Source organism: Mauremys mutica, chromosome 14, assembly GCF_020497125.1.
Source record: "Mauremys mutica isolate MM-2020 ecotype Southern chromosome 14, ASM2049712v1, whole genome shotgun sequence".
Lineage (NCBI taxonomy): Eukaryota > Metazoa > Chordata > Testudines > Geoemydidae > Mauremys > Mauremys mutica.
This window is the reverse complement of record NC_059085.1, coordinates 20,917,849-20,940,301: the sequence shown is the minus strand read 5'-3', so window position 1 is coordinate 20,940,301 and position 22,453 is coordinate 20,917,849. Positions and strand designations below refer to the sequence as shown.

At 39.0% G+C, this 22,453-nt stretch overlaps 1 protein-coding gene across 3 annotated transcripts in view; it reads right to left on the bottom strand.

The window, feature by feature from the left end:
- Positions 1 to 22,453, bottom strand: part of LOC123349034 (plasmanylethanolamine desaturase-like) — a 78,671-nt gene that overhangs the window by 10,864 nt on the left and 45,354 nt on the right. For 2 of the 3 annotated variants that reach the window (XM_044986766.1, XM_044986764.1), the window contains exons 3-5: positions 21,927 to 22,049; positions 14,383 to 14,474; positions 3,320 to 3,464 (exon numbers count right to left, since the gene is read on the bottom strand). In XM_044986766.1, the coding sequence (XP_044842701.1) occupies positions 3,320 to 3,464; positions 14,383 to 14,474; positions 21,927 to 22,008 (319 nt within the window). In that variant the 5' untranslated portion in view covers positions 22,009 to 22,049. The remainder of the gene's footprint in view (positions 1 to 3,319; positions 3,465 to 14,382; positions 14,475 to 21,926; positions 22,050 to 22,453) is intronic. The other variant, XM_044986765.1, reaches the window with a different exon arrangement.

Below are 22,453 nucleotides of genomic sequence, written 5' to 3'. Positions count from 1 at the left end.
ATGACATGTTAGGAAGATTTTTAATGACTAATAGATGTTCCTAACATTGTTGCCCACAGCCCCATGACAGAGAAACTGCATGAATGTGAATCCAAGATTTTCAGTAGTTAACTCTTCCACTTGGAGCTGCAGCTGCTCAGATACCATCAGCCAGTTAAAACATAGCTAAAGAGGGACATCGTCAAAAATCTTCCAACGTGGCCAACAAGAATACCCATGAGTGCTATGTAAAGGACACTGGGGGAAAATGAAGATTGCATGCCATGACTAGAGTCTCTTCTTAAGGCCAGGGTTAGTTATGGGTACTCAGCACCTTGCAAGAGTGCTCAACACTTTGCAGGAGCAAGTTGCGGACCAAATTACCTACATCTGGTTTGCACATGTACATTCGAAAATACAGTGCTGATGAACAGAGAGGTGAATTGATTATTCAGTTAGTGTCTATCTCCCTGACTCCAGATTACAGACGTTAATGTTGCTGTGGCAGGAACATAAGCCCATTGTGGATAGCTCTGCAAATTATTTGAAGGAAAATTAATAGGAAATCTATACACCAGGTTTATTATTTGTTAAATGCAATATGCTTGGCGCTGTACTAGACAAAATCCAGAGAGCCCCTGCCACAAAAAGCTTTGAATTTAAGCATTATATAGGACATAATTCTCATTTCCTCGCACCTGTGTCGCAAAATACACAGTTATCCATCTGTGTATTTTCTGAAATCTTTTATTCCATTTTTTTAAAGGATTCAGCTATGGAACCACATTTTGTCAAAGTGCTCTTGATCTGCATGTTTCTTCCCCCTCTTAAATGAGTTGTTAGTGGGAACTGAAGTGTCTGTTAAATCTAGAATACGTTAACAAAATATATATAAAGCTGACTTGTGACATGCACTTTAAGAAACGGTTACTCTGCATGTTTCCCAGCTTCTAGCTCCTTGATGCTCTCTGCCATGCTGTAGGTGGCATCCAATCAGAGAGACCGCCACTGAGGGCCGGGGAGAAGGGCTGCAGTTTTTTTATTTTATATTCCAGCTAAGTACAGGGAATGTAAGAGGTGTGTGGAGCACGAATAATGAGTTGTGCTAATTCACAGAAATTCATTTTTTGCCATCACACACTGCTCCTTTTTCTATAGACCAACACTTTGAAAGTTCATTTTTATATGTCATTTACTTCCCTAGGGTGTAATGCTTCCTAAAAATATGGCCCTTTCTTAGACTTTGATAGAAAATTATTTATGTTAAAGCAGATTCATTATTCTGGACACACTGGAAGTGGAAGATTTTATTTTATTTTTAAATTAAGGTGATTTCAAAGAGACACATTTGGAACATACAGCAAAGACCAATATTGTCAGCAGAGGCTGAACCTTACCCATGGCTCTTCTGAGCACAGAAGGGATATCAGGAGGTTTATTAAATGAGGGAACGCTAGTCTCAGTTGGACTGATCACTTGATTAAAAAGCACAAAGGAAAAACTGATTAAGACAAGGAGGTTGCTATAAGCAGTTACCCCATCGAACCCCAAAGAAAACAGAATCAGATCTTTGTGGTGTAAAAACACACAGTAGCAATTAAAGCCGCACAGAAAATATGAATGTGGGGGGGAAGCCTGACAACTGGCACCAAGAGGTTAACTCTTCCATTCTTTTTAATCAGTAACTAGTTCTGTCATCTTTTGGTTCAGTGCAAAACCTCCCCAGAGAAGCGCCTCTGTTCTTTGAATGTCCATAAGGCAATTAGGTTTTACATTTTTAAAACTGAAGGGTTTTACAGGATGAGCCAATTTATATGTTTCCATAATAAGAAAAGACTCAGGGCTACTGAAGGATCTATTACAAAATGGCTTAGGTGGTGCATTACTGAATCATACAAAGCCAAGGGGCTTCCAGGTCCCAAAGTCTTTAACAATCATTTTGTGGGAACTACCTGGGCAGAATACAGAACAGCTTCATTTTTGGAAACCTGTAAAGAAGCCATTTGCTATTTGGAGTTCCTTGAACATGTGCAGAACAAAGCGCTATAAATCAGAGGGTCAGGCTTGAACACAGGCAGCGGTTGGTAGAAGGGTGCTGCAATAGCAGTGGGTGGTTAGGTTTCTTAGTTCCTGAGCTTCTTTATTGTCTTAATAATGCCGGTCAAGTCCCAATCATAAAAACAGTTGGGTGAATATAGCTGTGAGCAAAAATGGGTGATAGCTTTCAAACTGGAAAATTGTAACAGCTATATCTACCAATTAAAGCTGTTCCGTGAACAAATCTGATGATTAACTGGATATGTAATTAAGCCTTTATTATTAGTCTAATTGGATGGTTAGGGGAATTATTAAGGCTGTTAAGATTCTGTGCAGCAAGCTGGCTGTGCAGTACAGGCAATACGAAATTCAGCTCATTATTAGCAGGGCCAGGTGAACATGTGAGTGGAAATTTGAACCAGCCGCACCCAAACCTAACCCAAATAAACCTGAACGCAGAGTTCAGCTCAGCAGAGAATGTTGTGATATTCCACTGCAGCTTGCATCAATTGGCCCAAGCAAAGACTCGCCACCGGGTTGCAGATTAAAGGGAGGAAATTCTCAGACACTGGCCCAGGACAGTCTCAGTCTCGGACACTAGGTCCTTGAAGCCTCGGTGGTAAGGAGCGACACAGAGATGGGGTCAGTTAAGAAGCAGCCTGCACTGCTGTAGTCCTCCTCCCTGAAGTGTGGAGAGGAGGAGAGAGCGGGACTGAGTCCCAGAGAGTCTGGCACTCCAAGACTCAGTCCCTGGAGCACAAAGCCAAGGAGTGCGATTGGTAAGTTTGCAGAATCTGAAACCAATCTGTGTGGCTGCCCGCAAACCCTGAACTTTCCCAGGCTCCCTTAGCCCACGATCCTTGGTTCACCATTCTCCTTGCTCCCCACGCCTACACCAGCGACAGCACAGTCAGTGCACTTCAGCACAGACTCTGTGCAAAAAGGAAGAGCAAGCGACAAGCTGAGCATTAACGACAAAATGTATCTCCAGCCCACACTTTCAGCTGCCACAGCTTGTGAACAAGGGACTGCGTTTTGGAAAAAGACAATCCTCACCTTTAGAATCTCTCAGTGGTAAAAACCATGTGCCTGATTTCCCATTGCCTCACACCTTTTTTCATCATTTACACCTGTGCAGAGTGAGTGGAGAATTCCAACCTGCAAACATTAAAACTTTGCAGTGGTGTCAACAACAATACAAGTTGCAAGGCAGTAGAGAACCGGACCTCAGAAGTCCCTTGACTATGACAAGAGGTGCTCACCCCTCTTTGTCCACCAAGAAAAAAAAATAATACAAGCTTACCTGGTGTTTGAAAAAGGAATTTATGTAACATGAAGGCCAGTGGAATTATGGTTATCAAACAGTTATCTCCATTGGTCTCAATGAAGTCATGTCTGGTTATTGCTGTTGGATCAATATGATGCTCTCTAAATGGCCTGATAAATGCCTGTTGGTAGAAAAAACAAGATTTATTTTAATTATTTTTGGAGTGGTCCTACAGACTTTTCCCCAAGTTTGTGTGTTCAGTGTGAACACACAATCCATTTTCCTACCAATATGAAAAACCTTGAATTTAACAAAGGTTACTAAAAGTATGATTTTATCAATTAAACGTAGCTTGAGAGCATTAAAAAAAAAGTATAATTATCACCAGAACTCAAAACGTTCACAGTGAAGAGGCTTCATGGAGCCCAAGGACTGTGGTTGGGTGATGGTGCAGGAATGCAGACATTTTCCTAGTTTGCAGACCTATCTAGAACCAGCCACAACCTACCCAATACAGCAGAGGAACCTTTAGTGTTATAGCCAACACAGATACGTGACGCAGATGCCATGCCAAACACAGCAAATAGCTTTATGTACTAATAGGCAGGAGTATAACACATCTAGAGGACAAAATGGACCACATTTTAAAAGATCAGTTCTAATTTTTGTGTCCACAATTAATGTCAGTGGAAAAAAAACTAATTACAGTTAAGTGGGTAAAAATATGGCCTAAAGATAACAAGCCACGGTAATCAATGGTGTTACATTGGAATGGCATGTGTGTGCAGAACACGTATCAAATCCCTAAGGGGTTGATTGTGGGTCTGGTAATCTTCAGCATACATTAATATCTTGGATGACAACACAAATCTGAACACACAAATTTGCATGTAACACAAAAACAACAAGTGACAGAAATCACAGAAGTTTGTGTTTTTGTTTGGATGTAAGTGCTAGCATTCCTGTGTGAGAGCTAGGGACTGTTATTATTGAACAAGAACATCTTGGTGAAAATTTGCTACTGGAGCAATGCCTTAACTTGTGACCATTTAACATCCCAATTTTCTGTGTGGGTATATTCTGTTCAGACAAGACACTGGCACATCAAATGTCTGTGGAAAGAAAACAAATATGGGATATCGTTACTTCAGGAGACTGCGAGAACTTTATCTACACTGCTACTGTTACAGGTTTCATGTGTTCCTCTCCTATAACCACAGAACTGAAGCAACAGTTAGAAAAATGACAACTAGCTTTTTACCAACTTGCATGGTTGTGGAGGTTTTGTAATTATATCAATTCACATGCTAGATTAGCTGCTAGCAGGTTCATTTGTTGTACTGCAGCAAGCTAATAAAGTAAAACTGTGGGATGAAAGCAATCATAAAAAAAAAAAAACACGGTAAAAATTCTTTTGGATCCCCACTTCTACAAAGGAAATACTTACACAATGGCCTAAATGACAACAGGGGTATTACAACTCAGAACAGAGAGCTCCTACTAGAAAGACTTTCAGATACTTACTTTTCTCTATGAATATCATGTCACAGGATTACTACTCAAATTCTCACAATGAATGGAATAATTTACTTTACAGAATAAGCAAATTCTAAGTAAGCCAAACTCCACAAACACAACTAAGGTTTACTTAACACAACCACAAAGAACCCTAGAGACATTACAATTACAACTGCTGCATTTGAATTTCCAGATTTAATATCACACTTTTACAACTACAAGGTCTTACAGTCTATGGGTACATGGATATTGACTGGCACTATGGAACAAGAAGGAAGGAATTCATTAGAGAAAAGACAATATAAGAAAGAGAGAGAAACTCTGGTACAGAAACTAGATTATTAAAAAAATAAGTTAACCACCCTAGAATTAGTACAATTCAAAGTTCAAACAAAGTGTATTTCCAACAAAAACTTGATCAGCAACAACGTTACCTAGGCCTTGTCTACACTGGCAGCATCATGTAGGGTACGTACGGTACAGCTACAATTTATATAGGAAAGCAGGCTGCAGCCACACTGTGGTATGTCGCTACATGCAGCAGTGAAAAGCTCTGCCTGGGGAGAGGTAGCAGGGAAAAGCTCAGGAAAAGGCTCCAGAAGCAGGATGCTACATGCTAAAAATAAGAGCATAGACAGGAGAGGCACTGCTCGGGCATGTCGAGAGCCATGTAGGGTAGATACCCTAAGGTTCTGGCATGTCTTTGCTCTACTCACCTAGCAGTGTGGATGGTGAAGCACTGCTTATTTCTACCCATGCTTGGGGAGCATGCACAGTCTGTACTCTTCATGCCACCACAAGTGTAGGCATAGCCTCAGACAGATATAGAACATCAAAATATCTCACTGTATTGATGCTCATGAAAAAAAGCCATACTCATCTCTTCATGCTAATTCTCCTGCTTGTCTATCAAGCAGCTAGAACATGTTTGGGGCTGACTAGTGAACAAACAACCACTCAATACAAATAACCATAAAAAGAAGAACAGGAGTACATGTGGCACCTTAGAGACTAACAAATTTATTTCAGCATGAGCTTTCGTGAGCTACAGCTTGAAATAAATTTGTTAGTCTCTAAGGTGCCACAAGTACTCCTGTTCTTTTTGTGGATACAGACTAACACGGCTGCTACTCTGAAACCCATAAAAAGGATATCCCAAGTAAGGGAGAGTTAATTTGTGCTTGAGGTATAAACGTATCTTGGATCAGTTTTCCCAGCAAGCACTGTAAGTTTCCTCTGATTGTTGCTAATCATTCAATTTATTTTAACTGCTATATTTTTATAAAAACAATGAGGAGTCCGGCGGCAACTTAAAGACTAACATATTTATTTAGTTATTTATTTTTCTAAACCTCTTAGAATCTTGCACACAAAATAAGTAATAGATTAGTGTGTACAGTCACTGTCGCTAAGTTAATTATAACCGTATACTGAGTTCTCCCAAAGTAAATTGTTTTCAGTTACTAGTAGACTCTAAAAGGAAAACTGCAGGTAGACAAATGCAGTTTATTACTTTTTAAGGCCCTGATCTAGCAACTGACCGCACAGATGTGCACCCACACGGAACTCCACCCATTGCAATGGGGCTCAGAGAAAGAACAGCGGTGCATCTGCATGCAGTCAATTGCAAGATCAGTGTCTTAGCTGGTAGAAAAAAATTCTGATTGGATGAAAGACAATTTTTACATTTTGATGACAAGTGTATCATCTCGTAGAAAAATGTATTTCTTAGATCAACTTTCCAGGACACAAAAGTGAATTTGAAGACTGCTATGTATCTTTACAAGATGGCATATGACTTCAGAAAAAAGAAAATGATCCCAAGAATCTTGAAAGAAGGAAACACCACTGGTTTGAAGATGACTTATGGAATATTTTGTAAAATTTCTCAGGAGAAAGGGAATCAAAGCTGCTTTTTCCCCACATATAAAAAAGGATGAAAACCTGTCATTCATCAAAGAGGGCTGCTGAAAGAAACAAAGAAAGAAACCCCACAACATTTAAAAGATTGCAAAGATTTCTGAATGTCATTAGAAACATCACCAAATTTATAGTACAGCACAAATAATACAGCTATGTGTGCATAATGATAGAAGAAAACAGAAGGGAATAGCACCATGTTGAGGTTCTTTCATGGAAATGGGATTGCAACACATGTCCACCTCTAAAAAATAAATCCCATGCTTTCAGACCAAATGGGAGTACTGCACATGTAAGGAGCTATTTGCTTTCAGGAGGATCTAAGAGAAGAATTTTACATGGTATTTCAACCATCTGTATCCACAAGTGTTTGAAAAGGGATTTTATGAATAGTGGAACAACAGTGGAACAAACTCCACGAACTGAAAATACTGCCAAGCAGCAAATAGTGACTTTTTAAGTGGTACTGTAGTTGCCAGCTCATTAACAAATAAGATATTGAATATCAATTGCACAAAGAATATTATATTATTTTTATATTACTTAAGAATATTATTTGAAAGCTAATGTATATAAGTCCATAACAAGCATTCTGATACTAAACACTGCTCCACGTAAAATAAAATCCTGATCTATATCTGACCAGTTACCAAATTCTAATCCTAATTTGCTCATATCCAGATGACGCAAAGGGTCACTTTAGGATGGAAGGTCGAGGTGAACACTGGGCTGAGGCTGACCGGGGCTATGTTTGCTCAGAGACTGATGTGTGTGTGGGAGGGAGGAAGGGAAATCTCCTGCCCTGGATCTGAGGTGAGGCAGAGAAAGCACTCCATCATAAAACCTCCTCAGCTTAATCTCCCTTTTCTTCCTGGCCCTGCTTTTAAGGGCTAAACAGAAATTGTACTTCTGTAGAACATGTGTTTCTCCTAGAGAACAGGAACACACCAGGAATGCCAGTCACTGACCAGGATCACCTCCCACCAAGTGAGACAATATCAGAACCCCAGTGATCTTGGCATATCTCCAAGCGGAGGGAGAACCTCCAAGAAGGAGGAGGGGGGAATAAAGACAAGGCACAATCCTCTTACAAAAACCAACAAATTTAACAATACTAAACACTAAACTAATAAAACTAACAATTAACTAAAGACTAGTTGAGGCAAGCTTGACCGATTGAAGCGGGCATGCTGGATGCACCGTCTCAGGCCAAGGTGGTTGAGAAGGCACCGAGGAAGATTCATCCTTGCAGCCCTACGTAGCCTTTGTTGCATGGCACGAGGATGAGCAGGGGGCATGAGTGCGCCGAACGGGCATTACTACTGAAAATCTCCAATCCAAAGCACATACACACTTGACATGGAGCATCCATAGGGACACTACTCAAAGAACTGTGTCTTTTGGAAAGAATGCCCCTTTCTGGTAACTCATGCTTTGAAAGCATAAAATAGTCTAGCCTTAGACCTAGAAAGATCCTACATTACTAAGAGATTATGGCATTAAGAGATTTTGTTATCTGGTGTGTAAGAAGCAAGGAATTTCTCAAAGAACTTTCAAAAAACCCAGCACGTTTAATTGGAGAAATGTGTCAATTTATTTTCCTGGTATGGCTAATAGGGTAGTAACACTTTTTGTTCTTGCAAATCTCTATATTCATTATGCTAAGGAAGTACAGAAATCAATTTGAGAAAAGAGAGCTAATGGGAAGTATTTTCAGTATTTTCTCTATAGGTGGATTTCAGAGTTCTTACACTTCCAAAAGGAAGCATGAAAAAAGTGAACAATAAGAACACGAAAGGAAACATAACAAAATAGCGTTCATTTGTTTGAATAAATAATCTGCAGAAAACAGAAGACAAAATTAATTTAAAACCAAGTAATTATCTGGAATTATACAAGAAGAAATTTAAAATACTCATATCCTCCACAGTCCCTCCAAGGACAGATAACAATGCTATTTATGTAAAGAAGATGTATAGTAGCCACTTAGCAGAAGATGAAAATAATTGCTACAAAAAGAAAATTATGTACTGAGGCACTATTAGAACTATACCACCTCCTTCTAAAATAATAGCATTACTGCTCTGGCTCTGGAAGAATGGATGGATCCATGGTCAACACTGACCACCGGGCTAGGAATATCTATCACACAGCAAATGATAAAAATGATTGCTAAGACTATACTCTGAATAAATACATAAATTTGGGAATCGTAAACATGTAATCTGAATAGCTATGCCGGAGTCAAACTGCATCAATAAGCTAACTGATAGCTATTAAGTAGGAGACATAGCTTCAATGTGTTAAAATAACTAATAAAATCTCTTGGCATTTCTTTTGGCTAAAATACATGGCACACGCAATGACAATTGTTATGAAAAGTATGAGGGCACAATGCTTTCTAGCCTTTGCAAAGAAAGAATTTTAGCCTTTAAAATCTTTTAGAAAGGGAATTCAGGAGGAAGATTTTCAAAGGCACCTAAGAGATTTGGGAGCACAATCCCCACTGACTTTCACTAGGACTTGTGCTCCTAAATCTCGTAGGTAGCTTTGAAATTTTCCCCGTTAGCTACCCTTGAGAAGTCATAGGCTAGTTCCAATTCATTTTTTTTAAAGTAAAAAAAACCAAACAGTAATTTGCATCGTTGGGTCCCAAGGCCCTTTTCCCTGTTTACTCGAGTCGTTTTGGGTCCCTGTAAAATAGGATCTGGCTGGTGCCCTGAGAGGATGCAGGTGGCACAGTGAACAAACAAAATAACCAAGGAGCTGCAGGAGAAGTAACCACCAAGGTAAGATGTGGTAGGGGGACAATCTTGGTAGGGCAAGCAAAATATACAACCGACATTGTGCTGGCAGGAGACTGAAATTCCTCTTGTAAGACATAGCTATGTGACAAAGAGCTGTATTTGTTAAAACACTGAGATTTCCATCCTGCTTCTGGCTAGACGGCTAGAAAACAGGCCGAGGGGGCGGGGACACCAAGAAACTATGCTGCACCAGAGAACCCTGGGAAAAGATTGTGCATCAGCACCTCTGAAAACCAGGCCCCTAATTAAAATGACAAGTTAGAACATTTTGGTTTCCAAGTCCATCTTTGGGACCAGATTCCTTCCACAACTGCACATCTCGTTGTTCACAACTGAGTCAGTATATCAGCCAATTAGAGGGCTAATTTCCCATCTGCAATATGACATTATTGTCACTGCATGTGCACTTGTGTGTACAGAATTATGAAATGCTGGCACTAAATCATAGACCTTCATCAGTGGTTTGAGCATTGGCCTGCTAAACCCAGGGTTGTGAGTTCAATCCTTGAGGGGGCCACTTAGGGATCTGGGGCAAAAATCAGTACTTGGTCCTGCTAGTGAAGGCAGGGGGCTGGACTCGATGACCTTTCAAGGTTCCTTCCAGTTCTAGGAGATAGATTGGTATATCTCCTACTATTATTATTACTACCCTGGCATGTGTATCCAGTATTACTTCAGACTAATCCTTTGCTGCTTCAGAGAGGAGTCTGGGAAGATCTTTTGTCCCTTTGTTCAATGTGTCTTTCATTCAGGGAAGCCGGAGACCTCTCTCTCCTTGTCTCTGTTCTATGTCAGGTTTCCAAGCCGACTGCTCAATGATGCCTGCCTCTGCACAATGACTTCAATGGGAGCAGTAGGAACTTAGTACTTCTGGGAATCAGGCCCCCTTCCTTTAGGTTCCAAAACACGGATTTAGGTGTCAACCTTGAGGCACCCAAGTCTGGAATGTTCTATAGCTATTTGCCGCCTTCTAGTTTAAATAGCCTGTTATTAATTAGCTAGCTCCTAAATACATTGTTATGAGCGGGAAAATGGTTCAAAATAATATCCCACCTCTTTCTGATAATATTGGTATAATATTTCCTGTAATCTGATGTGCCTCCCCAGAGATATTAGTAAAATTAATGGTTGCAATTCTGGCATTATATAAGAGAGAAAGATACACCCTCAGAAATGGGTAGATTGACATTTAAGCTTCATGTGTTTGTATAGTCTTAGTATTACAGCTTCACTGTAAATTTCTTTGCTATGGAGATTGTTACTAATATGTGAACAACAACTCTGAGGGTAAGGTTTCTACCTTGAAAATGAATAAAATATAAACATTACAGGAAAGAAAGACCTTGCAAGGTCAACTGTAGAGCAAGGGCAAACCCAGAAGCTACACACAGAGGCATCAAGCTGCAGTATGTGTGGTTCACAGGCAGGACTCTAAGGAAACTCTGAAAACAATGGGTCAAAGGAGAAAAGGGAAGAAGTATTACAGCATCAGACAGGTCATGGTCTTCGCAGCTCAGCAGCAAGAAATATGTGAGGATTGCTGAGAGTATGAGAAAAATCCAACCACTTTGCCAGCCTCTCAAATACAGTCTCAAACCAGTCATTGTCTTGTGACTGATTTTTAAAGAAGGAGGTAAAAAGTGCTTAGCAACCACAAGCTCCAAACACAGCCATGAAAGGTCAAGAAATATGGTATAAAAATAATCACCTAAATGTAAAGGGCAAATTCCCATCCCTCAATCAAGAGCAGTTAAAATAAATGCACAGTTCAGTCTCAACTATCCAACCTCAGGTTATCTGAAATGCGAGGTTAAAAACCATGGTACAGCTTTTTCATATAGTTATGCATAATGCATTTCTAGCCCTTTCATACAAAAGCCTATCTTCCCAAAGATTTAAGAAAATTTGGAATATAATAAGGCAGGGGAAAAAATCTGGGTTGTACTGCAGAATTTAGGAATAACAAGTTATTTTTACATACTTATCTCAAAGCACTTTAAAAAGAAAAGCGAATATAATCTCAATTTTACAGATATGGACACTGAGGCACAGAGAGATAAAGAAACATGCCCATGGTCACATCATAAGTCAGTGGCAGAAACAGATATTAAAACCCAGTTCACCTGACTCTCAATCCAGTGCCCTGATTACACTGCCTCTCAGTTTAACAGAGATATTGTATACATTATACACACACACTCTTTCAAAATATAAGTAGCTTGATTTTGCGAAAGTGGTAAATACCTAACACTCCCACTGACTTCAATATTCAATTTTACCTTAGCCTAAGGACTTTAGGGACTTGAATTCAAGAGGAGCTGTAATGCTCTGCACTTTTGAAAATCTTGGCCATTCTCTCTAGCCTTGATCATACACACATTGCTCCTTCAATACATACAAAATGCAGCTGTTAAAGTCATCTCCCTTGATCCAGCTGATGAGCATGCCACTCCTCAGTATGAATTTCCTCCACTATTGCGTCAGATATAAGCTCATCATCTATTTCAAGGCTCTGCCCATTCCACTTATATCCACCTATATCAAGTTTAGCACTACCCCCAGACCATCCACTCCATCAATATTCCTTCTCATCTCCAGCCATCTGCTTCTCACAAAGTCACCTGACCTCCATGACATCTGCCATGCAGCTATCTATGCAGGTACATTAAGCTGGTCTGCAAGGGCCCCTTCCAGGTCCAGAATTAAGACCCACTTCTTCCATCCTTCCTATCATGAATCTAGTTGACTTACATAAACATTCTTATCTCTCTCAACTTCTTGAATGTCTGGAAAATACCTTAGAGAGACAAGGTGGATGAGGTAATATATTTTATTGGACCAACTTCTCTGATAAAAAAAGAAAAGCTTTCAAGCTACACTGAGCTCTTCTTCAGGTCTGGGAAAGGAACTCAGTGTCACAGCTAAACACAAGGTGGAACAGATTGTTTAGCATAAGTAGTTAACACAAAGTCTGACGGACTTGCCTCTTCCACCAACAGAAGTTGGTCTCACCCACCTGCCTGTCTCTCTAACATCCGGTTACCAACATGGCTACAGCACTGAAAATGGAAAATATACTTGAGTGCTACCAAGTAGCAAAATATAAATAAATAATATGCATTTAAAAAATTCACCAGATAATGTTAGACAAGACTGACTTTAGATGGAGACCCATAATTAATTTAATTATACCATTTCTGCTAAATAAAAAGGTAAAATTATTTTAAGTACAAAACACCGCTAGTTACATTGTTATATATTGTTCCTGGCTGTTGCTAAATTGCAATTAATAATTTTGAGACTAGTCCTTTAAAATAATCCACTCTTTCTTAATGAAAACTAGAAGCATTCATATATTGAAAATTCAGATCAGAAGTCAGAGTGGAAAAATGAAAACATAAATATGCAAACAAAACCTAACATATCTCTGATATATATGACTAAACTTGTTGATATCTAAATAGTGTGTGTACCTGTGTGTAACACACATACACATTCTTACACTTTATTTATTTGTATATACCTCAGATGTCACCACTTTGAGCCCATGCCTCACTTACGTCTATTAATATTTTGTTTTGTGAAAGGAAGGCATATATGCTATACCACATATAAAATTAAGCGAGGATAAGATGGAGCTTTTGTAATGTATATCATATGAACGGTTTCATCAACCCTGTTACTTTTACATTACTAAACAGCTTCACATATAGTATTTCAATGACCTGATTAAGTGCAAGATTTGGCAACTGTGCGCACACACATACAAAAATGAAGATAAGATGGATTCTTTTGTCAGATGTATTTGAGATTAACAGCAAACTGGCAGATTGAATGTGTTACACTGCACTGAGGCAATTACTGTAGTAGGTAAAGCAAGTGATAAAGATTTATTTAGTACAAGGCTGATATTCATTAATCTCTTTAAACCCCATGTTAAGGTTGTTTAAAGCACTGTAGATCTTCTCTGGGAAGGGCTGTTGAATCTATGACAGAAAAGGCAGACCTGCATAAATGCAGTGCAAGTCTCCATGGACTATGACATTTCTATACCTCCACAGGGAGGCCAGTATTTTAGATTAGTTTGGTTAGCACTGCAGATGCAGCATGCTGATTTACTAAACTCTGATGCAAGTATCAAAAATAATTAGCGTATCAAAGATCACTTTCTTTTCCCTCTTTTATTACTGTGCTAAATATGGCATTGTCACAAGGAAATAACTTATTTCACCGGCGTTCAGACACTAACGGCAGACTTCATAAAACTGTACGTTTCTAATAAGATCTGTTTTTTTTCCAGTGCTGATTTTTTTTTAATGAACATATTATACAATTGCACAAAAGTCACTCAATTACACCTCTCCTTCCACATATCTCAGAATAAGGTACTAATAAGCATTTCTAAAAATTAAACAGTTACTTTGGTGCTCTGATACTATAGTAATAGGCATATTAGAAATACCTAGTTTTAGTGCATAAGCTTTTCTGAACTGCATTTTATATGCCACAGATTAAACTTGTTCAATGGATAACCTGAGCACTAAAATGTCATGCTTTTACAGCATTCGCTTTATAAAAAATTAATTCTTATTGGGTGGGTACACAGAAAAATACTCTCTTTGAAACAAGTTAATTTCTTCAGTGTTTAAGTGAGATCCATTTCTCAATACATAAGAAAGAATGAACGCTGTCTCAAGAGTTTTGCTCAAGGTTCCCAGGTATTGCTGGTGGATGGGTGCTTAAAACCAGAAAGACACCCACAACCCTTCCTAATTTTTTATCTTCAGAAAGCATATTAAAATGATTTATTTCTAGTCTACTGCTTATATTGAATGCAAGTCAATTTCTCCTTACCTTGCCAATGACAGGGATATCAACGGAACCCCAGGTATCAGCTCCCCAGTGAACCATGCCTGAGGCAAAATCAGCTGTAATAATTCCAGCAACTGGAAATAAAAAAGAATGTTAACAGTAGAAGCTAATCTACACACTGAAGTTACATCAACCACTTACCCTATGCAGCAGAGAAAATTTAAAAAAAATTCAATGATTTCCAAATGCAAAAATACTTTTTATGAGACCACACAAAACTAGCAAAATTCAGTTTACTCAATTTCAATTAAAAGAAATGTAAAGTCTCTATTTAAAAACATATTAAAAAGCTGCTTCTGGAATCATGCAGAATCAGAAAATCAGTTTTACATATAAAACTGCAGCAAGTCAGCAGGTGCCAACTTCATTTTAATAGTAATCCATTAATCAGTTTTTAAAGGTTTCTTTATTGTAGGTTTACTTAACCCAACCTAGCACAAAATAATGGGGTTAGCCAAGTGTTTCTCCAACATTTTTTCAACCATATTCTTCCTTATCTCTCTCTCTCCCCCTTTCTCTATGTGGCCTGTACAGTTTCGTATCTTCATTGAAATACCTTCCAGAAATGCCTTTTATTCCAGCAACATAAAATGGTTCCATTGTGCTGTGAGCTTTTCCAAAAGAGCAAAATTCTCCCGAGACTGGGGTTTCCAGATCTGAATGCTTAATTTCATATTCTAGCTCAACAAGAGCAAGGCTTCAAAAATACTGGATCAGGGTTTATTGTGATCAAACTACGAGAGCTACTTATATTGAACTATTCTCTCATTTTTAAATGCTGGTTCAATATTAACATCTAGCAAAAATGCTGAAGATTAGTATTACTGTTTCATAAGCTTTATATACAGCATATCAGTAACTCAATCTACTGTGCATAAGACTCTATTCTAGTTATTCAAATACAACTGAAAGGATTTTTTTAAATGGGCTAATTATCTAACTCCAAGATTCATGATTTGCCTGTCAAACTAAAGCCAAGTACTTAATTCAAAACAAACATAGTTCCCGTTACTTTTCCCTCATCAATTCTTTGCATTGTCCTCCTTAGCTACCATGTAAACAAACTCCCCTTCACATTAAATAAATTCTTCATGCAAACCATCTTTGTCCTGAATTTAAAAAAAAATATTTAAATCAGTATGACATGTTGTCACTGCAACAACTAGATTTAATAACCACCCTGAACTTGTATTCGTAGATTCCCAGGCCAGAAGGGACCAGTGTGATCATGTAGTCTGACAACCCATATAACACAAGCTATTTAACTTCCCCGCAATAATTCCTCGAGCAGATCTTTTAGTAAAAACATCCAGTCTCAATTTAAAAATTGTCAGTGATAGAGAATCCACAATGACACTTGGTACACCGTTCCAATACTTAATTACTTGCATTGTTTAAAATGCAAGCTTTATTTCCAGTCTGGATTTGTCTAGCTTCAACTTCCAGCATTGCATCATGTTATGTCTTTCTCTGCTAGACTGAAGAGACCATTATTAAATATTTGTTCCCCATGAAGATATTTATACGCTGTAATCAAGTCACCCCTAAACCGTCTCTTTGTTTAGCTAAATAAATTGAGCTCCTTGAGTCTAACACTATGAAGCATGTTAGTATTCAGACTAAAGGATTTTCCTAAAGTCAACCACACTTATCCTAATATTTCAAACGGACCATTATTTTAAGGGCTAAACCCCAGAGTCCGATGGATTTTCATAGGAGTTGTTTACTTGAGCATGGGCTGGCATAAAAACAGAGCGAGGACTTCAAATTTTCGCCTTCTAATAGTGTCCTCTATGTTGCATAAAATATTTCTCCCTCCTTCTGGGAGATCTTATTTGTCAAAATCTAGAAATGTAGATAATTTCAGTGGGAGCAGGATTATACCCTTAATTCAGTCTTCCTCTAACATGCAAACTGGGCATAATTCACAAAAATAGCACTATAACAACAAATGTGACAGTTAATTTTGTTTTATAGCATGACTACCACTGGTACAGACAAATGGGTACGTCCTTGTCTTCTGTCAGGTAAGCAGTGGTGCCCACATGAGGTACAGGAATTTTTATGCACAGTTCTGCCTCCTCTTCCATGCAGGCAAACTCCCCAGCTGATGACTGCAAAGTCTGTATAATATAGGTTAGTCTGCCTTGACTTCCTAATTTCAGTCACTCAGCCCAAGCTATACATCTGATTAGACAGTTTTGTGGGCATCTGTACCTCTGTGGTCATGCCCTGGAAAATGTGATGTACAGAAAATGTATTAAAATTGTAGAGTTAGCATTTTAATGCTCAGGGGTTTCCTGGTCCTGCTTGCAGGTTAGGGAGCTCTGTAGGGAAGCATGAAAGCAGCAAACAAAAAGCCTAGAGTAAGGTGGGGCAAGTTATGCCTCTGTTTTAGGGAGCAACCTGCTTTGTGTTTCATCATTCTGAATTCTAAGAAAAAAGTAGCGTTACATTGCAACCTTCCATAAAGAGTATTTTATCTAACTTCTCTGTCGGTATGCTGTTACACATACCAGAAAACCATCAGGATAGTCAAAACAACTAAACTGTTTTCTGCAACACAAATTAAACATATGAAAGTTTCCAAATGTTTTTTCCATTTCTATCCACTCCCATGGTGTGACTGTCACTGCCTTACACAAATAGGTTTGACTAGCAATAACCTCAGCTCAAAAACCTCCTTAACCAGTTTATCCCATTTAAAGAGGCAAAAGAGACAGCACCTTTCTGCCACCCATGACAGAGAAGTCTTGGGACAAGATCGGAAGTAGACAGGTGAGACAGAGAGCTGAAAAGGGCCCTCAGTTAGGGAGATTGTAGGTGAAAAAGAGAAAAGGCGACCTATGAAGGAAGCTCCATATGTCTAGCTGATACAGGCAATGGCCTCTGGAACCAAATTTTTTCCAAGTGGGGGCACAGAAAGGGGTAAAAGGATCCCCTTACCTTGGGCTGGACAACCTCCTCCTTGACACTGCTTTCCTCCTTTCTTCTACCTCAGGGGCAGGGCAGCTAAGAGACTTGTCCAGCCCTGTGACAAGTGTCTGAAGCACAGTGAAAGTGCCTTTATTAGCCCTGCCTCAGGTGAACCAGTGACCATCTGCGAAGGGGACCCAGTGCCCCATGTTCACACCATGCCCACAACAACGTGCTGGAGAGCGGAGTTGCAGTGAGTTCCTGGCTAGCTTCTTTCTTTCCCAGCTGAAGAATGAAGCAGGTTGAAAAGGTTCAAGATGCCACCTCAGCATGAGGCACCTGCTGCTTCTTCAGCACAGGCAAGAATCAACTAGGGAGTCTGGCTGCATGGAGGTGAGAAGGAGCTGGAGTGGACAGGAACATTTCTGTATCCCGACTGAGTACCACCATAGGATAGAAACAGACAGTGCTTAATTTGTATTGAAAGAGGTGACCGGGTTCAAGCAATTTTTTTAACATTCATAACTGATGCAGCAAGACCAGAGGTGCCTGGCTATGTACTGTCACACCTAGTTGCTGGAAACATGCCTATTTGTCTGTATCAGTAGCAGCCACACCATGGGAAACAGAGAAGGCATGATGGTGTGGCACGAAGGTTGTATCAACATCAACTTGGGATGCCTACATTACTGACAAGTGGTAAAGTCACATGAAAATTATTCAAATACATCAACAGTGCCGGTAAAATCTTTATACCATACAGTCACGTATTCCATGCATTCCACATCCATTATGGAAAAAACATTTTAGAAACAGTTTGAAGGAGTTTTCAAAATTTTTATATCCCTCCATTTGTAAGGTCAAGTTCTCTTAGTACCCTTAGTCCAATGATGTAGGCCTCAGAATGATAAAGATTCTCTCAAATACATTTTAGAAACCTCTAAAACGTGATTACAATAGATTTTCTATTCAGAATAATGTGGTGTTTTTAAGGTTTGCTCTTAAAGGACTCAAAGCAAGTTTTAAGATTGGGCACCTCATAGCTAAAAGCCAGTGGTTTACGCACTGGAAAGCTGGCAAAGTCCCCATCACACTGGCTGGTATAAAAAGTTTCATGTTTCTAGTCTGATGGGTTTCAAGATAGATATCTGACTTTAAACTTGTCACTGTTCCTAAATTGTTCCTACACTTCAGGCCAATGTAATTCGGTGGGAAATTCCACATTTACGAGACAGGAGGAAACAGGCAAGTTGTTTAAAAATAAAAATAAAGGGCAGCTGTCTGGAGGGATTTGAATGTTTGAAGTAGCCCCAGATGAGACTAATTAGTGATGGTGAGTTGGCCAAAGGTGTCTGATAACCATTATCACACAGGCTTTCAATTTACTACCATCATGTGTGTTATAGAAGGTATTATCATAATTGTGTTTTGATGCTGTTTAATTCTTACACTATGCATCTGTATTGTAAAATACTAACTGGAAAAATATTGGTGGTTTGAAATAAATTGTACACATATATATTTTAGTATATGGGAAGTTTTTAAATACTTAATTTAAAAAAAAAAGATAATGTTTAACAGTGCAAGAAACTAAAACCCCCACAGGTTTTTGGGTTTTACTCTCAAGGTCAACTGACATCGTTAGACTTAAATGAACTCACTTCAAGTTACAGCAGGGAAATCATGTTAGGAAATATGGATCAAGCCATCAAGCAGTAATAAAGCTGTTACCTCCAGACTTAGTATTTGAAATATTCTTTGAAACCTGTCAGAGTTTAGTATTTCCATTATTAGAATGACATTTAACAATGATGTATATCAAATGACTTAAAAAGAATATCAAGTCAAATGTATCAGGAAAAAATTTACAAACCAAATAACATCACATTTTATTTAGTCCATAGCCATTTTGTCCCTATACATAAGACATGAAAGAAAAAAATGGAGAAAACTTCTTAAGCTTCAGGGTAATGAAATAACTATGCTATTTAGAGAGCTTCAGAAAGGTTTTAATATGGCAACTGATATGGGCCTCCATTGATACAGCATATGAGTACAAAGAGTAAATGATATGTAAATATGAATTACAGTGCCAAATCCACATCAAACGGATGAAGTGACATCATCAAGCAGATGAAGTGACAAATGTAAGTCACTCAAATAGCACAATCATAAGCATGGTATAAAAATTTATGTTGTGATATCCTCAAATGTATATTCTCATTTACAGTTTAGGGCAGGGGTTCTCAAACTGGGGGTCAGGACCCCTCAGAGGGTCGTGAGGTTATTACGGGGGGGGGTGAGGTTGCGAGCTGTCAGCCTCCACCCCAAACCCCGCTTTGCCTCCAGCATTTATAATGGTATTAAATATATAAAAAGTGTTTTTAATGTATAAGGGGGGGTCGCACTCAGAGGCTTGCTGTGTGAAAGGGGTCACCAGCACAAAAGTTTGGGAACCAGTAGTTTAGGGAGAGATTTTCAAAAGTGCTCAGCTTTTGTCTGACTAACTTTGCTCCCGATTAAGTCAACAGGAGCTTTATAATTGATTTGAAAGGGAGTTGGGTTAGGCCAGTGCCAAATGCTTTTGAAAATCCCACCCTAAATTGTTTTCATGAAGACAGTTTAAGCTTGTGTGACAATTTAGGTATTCCAAGTATCTCCAACTGAATACTCATTATACTTGCACAAACCCTTAGCATTAGAACCTGTTTAACTAAGCACAAGGATGGGTGCAGCAATGCTGGCCCTTATTCTTTTCAGAAACTGACAGTTGTCCAGATGAACAGTCACCAGACACTGCCAGAAGGGATTAAAAGGCCAAAAACCCATCCCTATCAACTGCTGATTTTGTGTCTCCCCTCTGCCTATCTTCAGCTCCTGATTTCACAATCCTTCTTGACGGATCATTCTTATATGGATCATTATTAAATTCTAGCAACCCTGTTACCCTCTAGCCCAGGGGTCGGCAGCCTTTCAGAAGTGCTGTGCCTAGTCTTCATTCATTCACTCTAATGTAAGGTTTCGTGTGCCAGTCATACATTTTAACCTTTTTAGAAGGTCTCTTTCTATAAGTCTATAATATATACCGGTAACTAAACTATTGTTGTATGTAAAGTAAATAAGATTTTTAAAATGTTTAAGAAGCTTCCTTTAAAATTAAATTAAAATGCAGAACCCCCTGGACCGGTGGCCAGGACCTAGGCAGTGTGAGTGCCACGGAAAATCAGCTCGTGTGCTGCCTTTGGCACGCGTGCCATAGGTTGTCTAGCCCCTGCACAGAATTAGATGGAGCTACTACGGAGGCAGCTGTGCAGACAAGCTGGAGACAGCCAAAACAGATCTCTGTGGCTGCTAGCAGGAATAGGCACATACATGCTAGAACATCCACATTGCCTGTATGCTGTCTGGGTTATTGGGGACCTAAATAATTTTTCAGGAGTTAAACGGAAAGCTTCTGAACACCCTCAAACACGGTTTTATTATATAAATGTATATATTGTTTCAAACAATCATAAGAATCAACCAAAGTGGTACATTTCTTTTATTTTGTATTGTTAAATTACATTGAATTCAGTAAAGGTGTTATATATCATATATCCAAGCATTCCATATGTACTAGATAAGATTTACATTTCCATAAGTTAAATTTGGGGCTAAAAAAAAATAAATGGTTGAGTGTCCTTTTAAAGAGCTAAGTAGAACAGAGTACAGTTTAAATGAATAATGCATTTTTTAAAAAATGGAACAAAGTACTATAAGTGGGGCGCATTGATTCCCAAGCACGTGAAATTTACTGTCATGCAGGTGCCCATTGGGAATAATTTATGCACCTTCTATTAAGAAAATATTTTACATTTAAATTTACATATTTTGCTTATTAGGACTAATCTTGCGAGGATCCTTTTTGGAGGTGTCAAGCCCTCTGGTGTGGACTTTATAAAGTGTCCACTTAGCAGGAAAAATAATGAAACACGTACATGGGTGTTTTCCAAAGAGAAATGTTCTGTGAATACTGGGCTTCACACATGCTCTTTGTAAACTCAGCTGGTCAGTCTGCAGACTAGTTTACAGAAGTCTTTTATTTTGCCTTGTACAATCAAAACCAAGTAAAACTCACTACCTCTTGTTTCAGAACCTCTTCACTCAAATGCATTAAATCAAACCAAATAAATGGTAGTGTATTAAATTACAAAACAAGAAGAAAACTTCACAACTACAAACTACCTGGGTCAAAAGGAAAGGAAAGGAAAGCAGCATTCACTTACAGTACATACAATATTCTTAACAACCTAATTTCTCTCCATCATCTCTCATTACGACTGAATGCAAACACAAACAAAGAACTCCAGGAAATGTATTTCAGTCATCACAGGTCTTTGTGAGCAGCACAACCATTGTGAAATTCTAAGGTTTATAAAACCAAACAGATTTTTAAATCATTCTTTATTAAAGCACAGCTGAAATCCATGTTAAAATCTTCACTCTCTAAAACATTCAAAAGCCCTGATGCTTGCAAGGTGTTAATAAAGCAAATCCATTCAGATCACAGTAGTTTGCCTCACTAGAATTAAAAGCATGACCCCCGAGACAGACTCCAGTGTTCCCCTCACCTCCTGCTGTCGGACACTGATGGGATACTGCTGCTGGGCCATGCATAGGAGAAGATAGCAATGGAATCCTCCTACTCCACATACCAGCCTCTCTCCTCTCTGAAGAAGATTCATGTAGACACTCTGCCATGCAGGACAAAAACAGGACATGGCTAGGATTGGAGAGGTAGGGAGCTGGGGGAGAGAGAGACACACAGGAGAGGTATATTCCTCTCCAGAAACTACATAAGGATATATCACTCTGTGATGCTTCCACACCCCTCCAAGAGGTCATAGTGTGTTATCAACAGCTAGGGTACAGTACAAAGGGCAAGTACAACCAGAGCGAGCCAGTAAGGTGATATGGGGATTGTGACCCTAGATATCCATGGAGCCATAGCTTTTTCAGTCTGTGGCCTCCGTATACCCTAATGGACCCCCACGCTGGGTGAATGAGCTGACCCAGAAATATTGCATTTGTGAGTTCCACTTTTTTGGTTTGAGAGGAGGGCTGGAAATACTTCACAAAACAGTCAATGTGGAAGCAA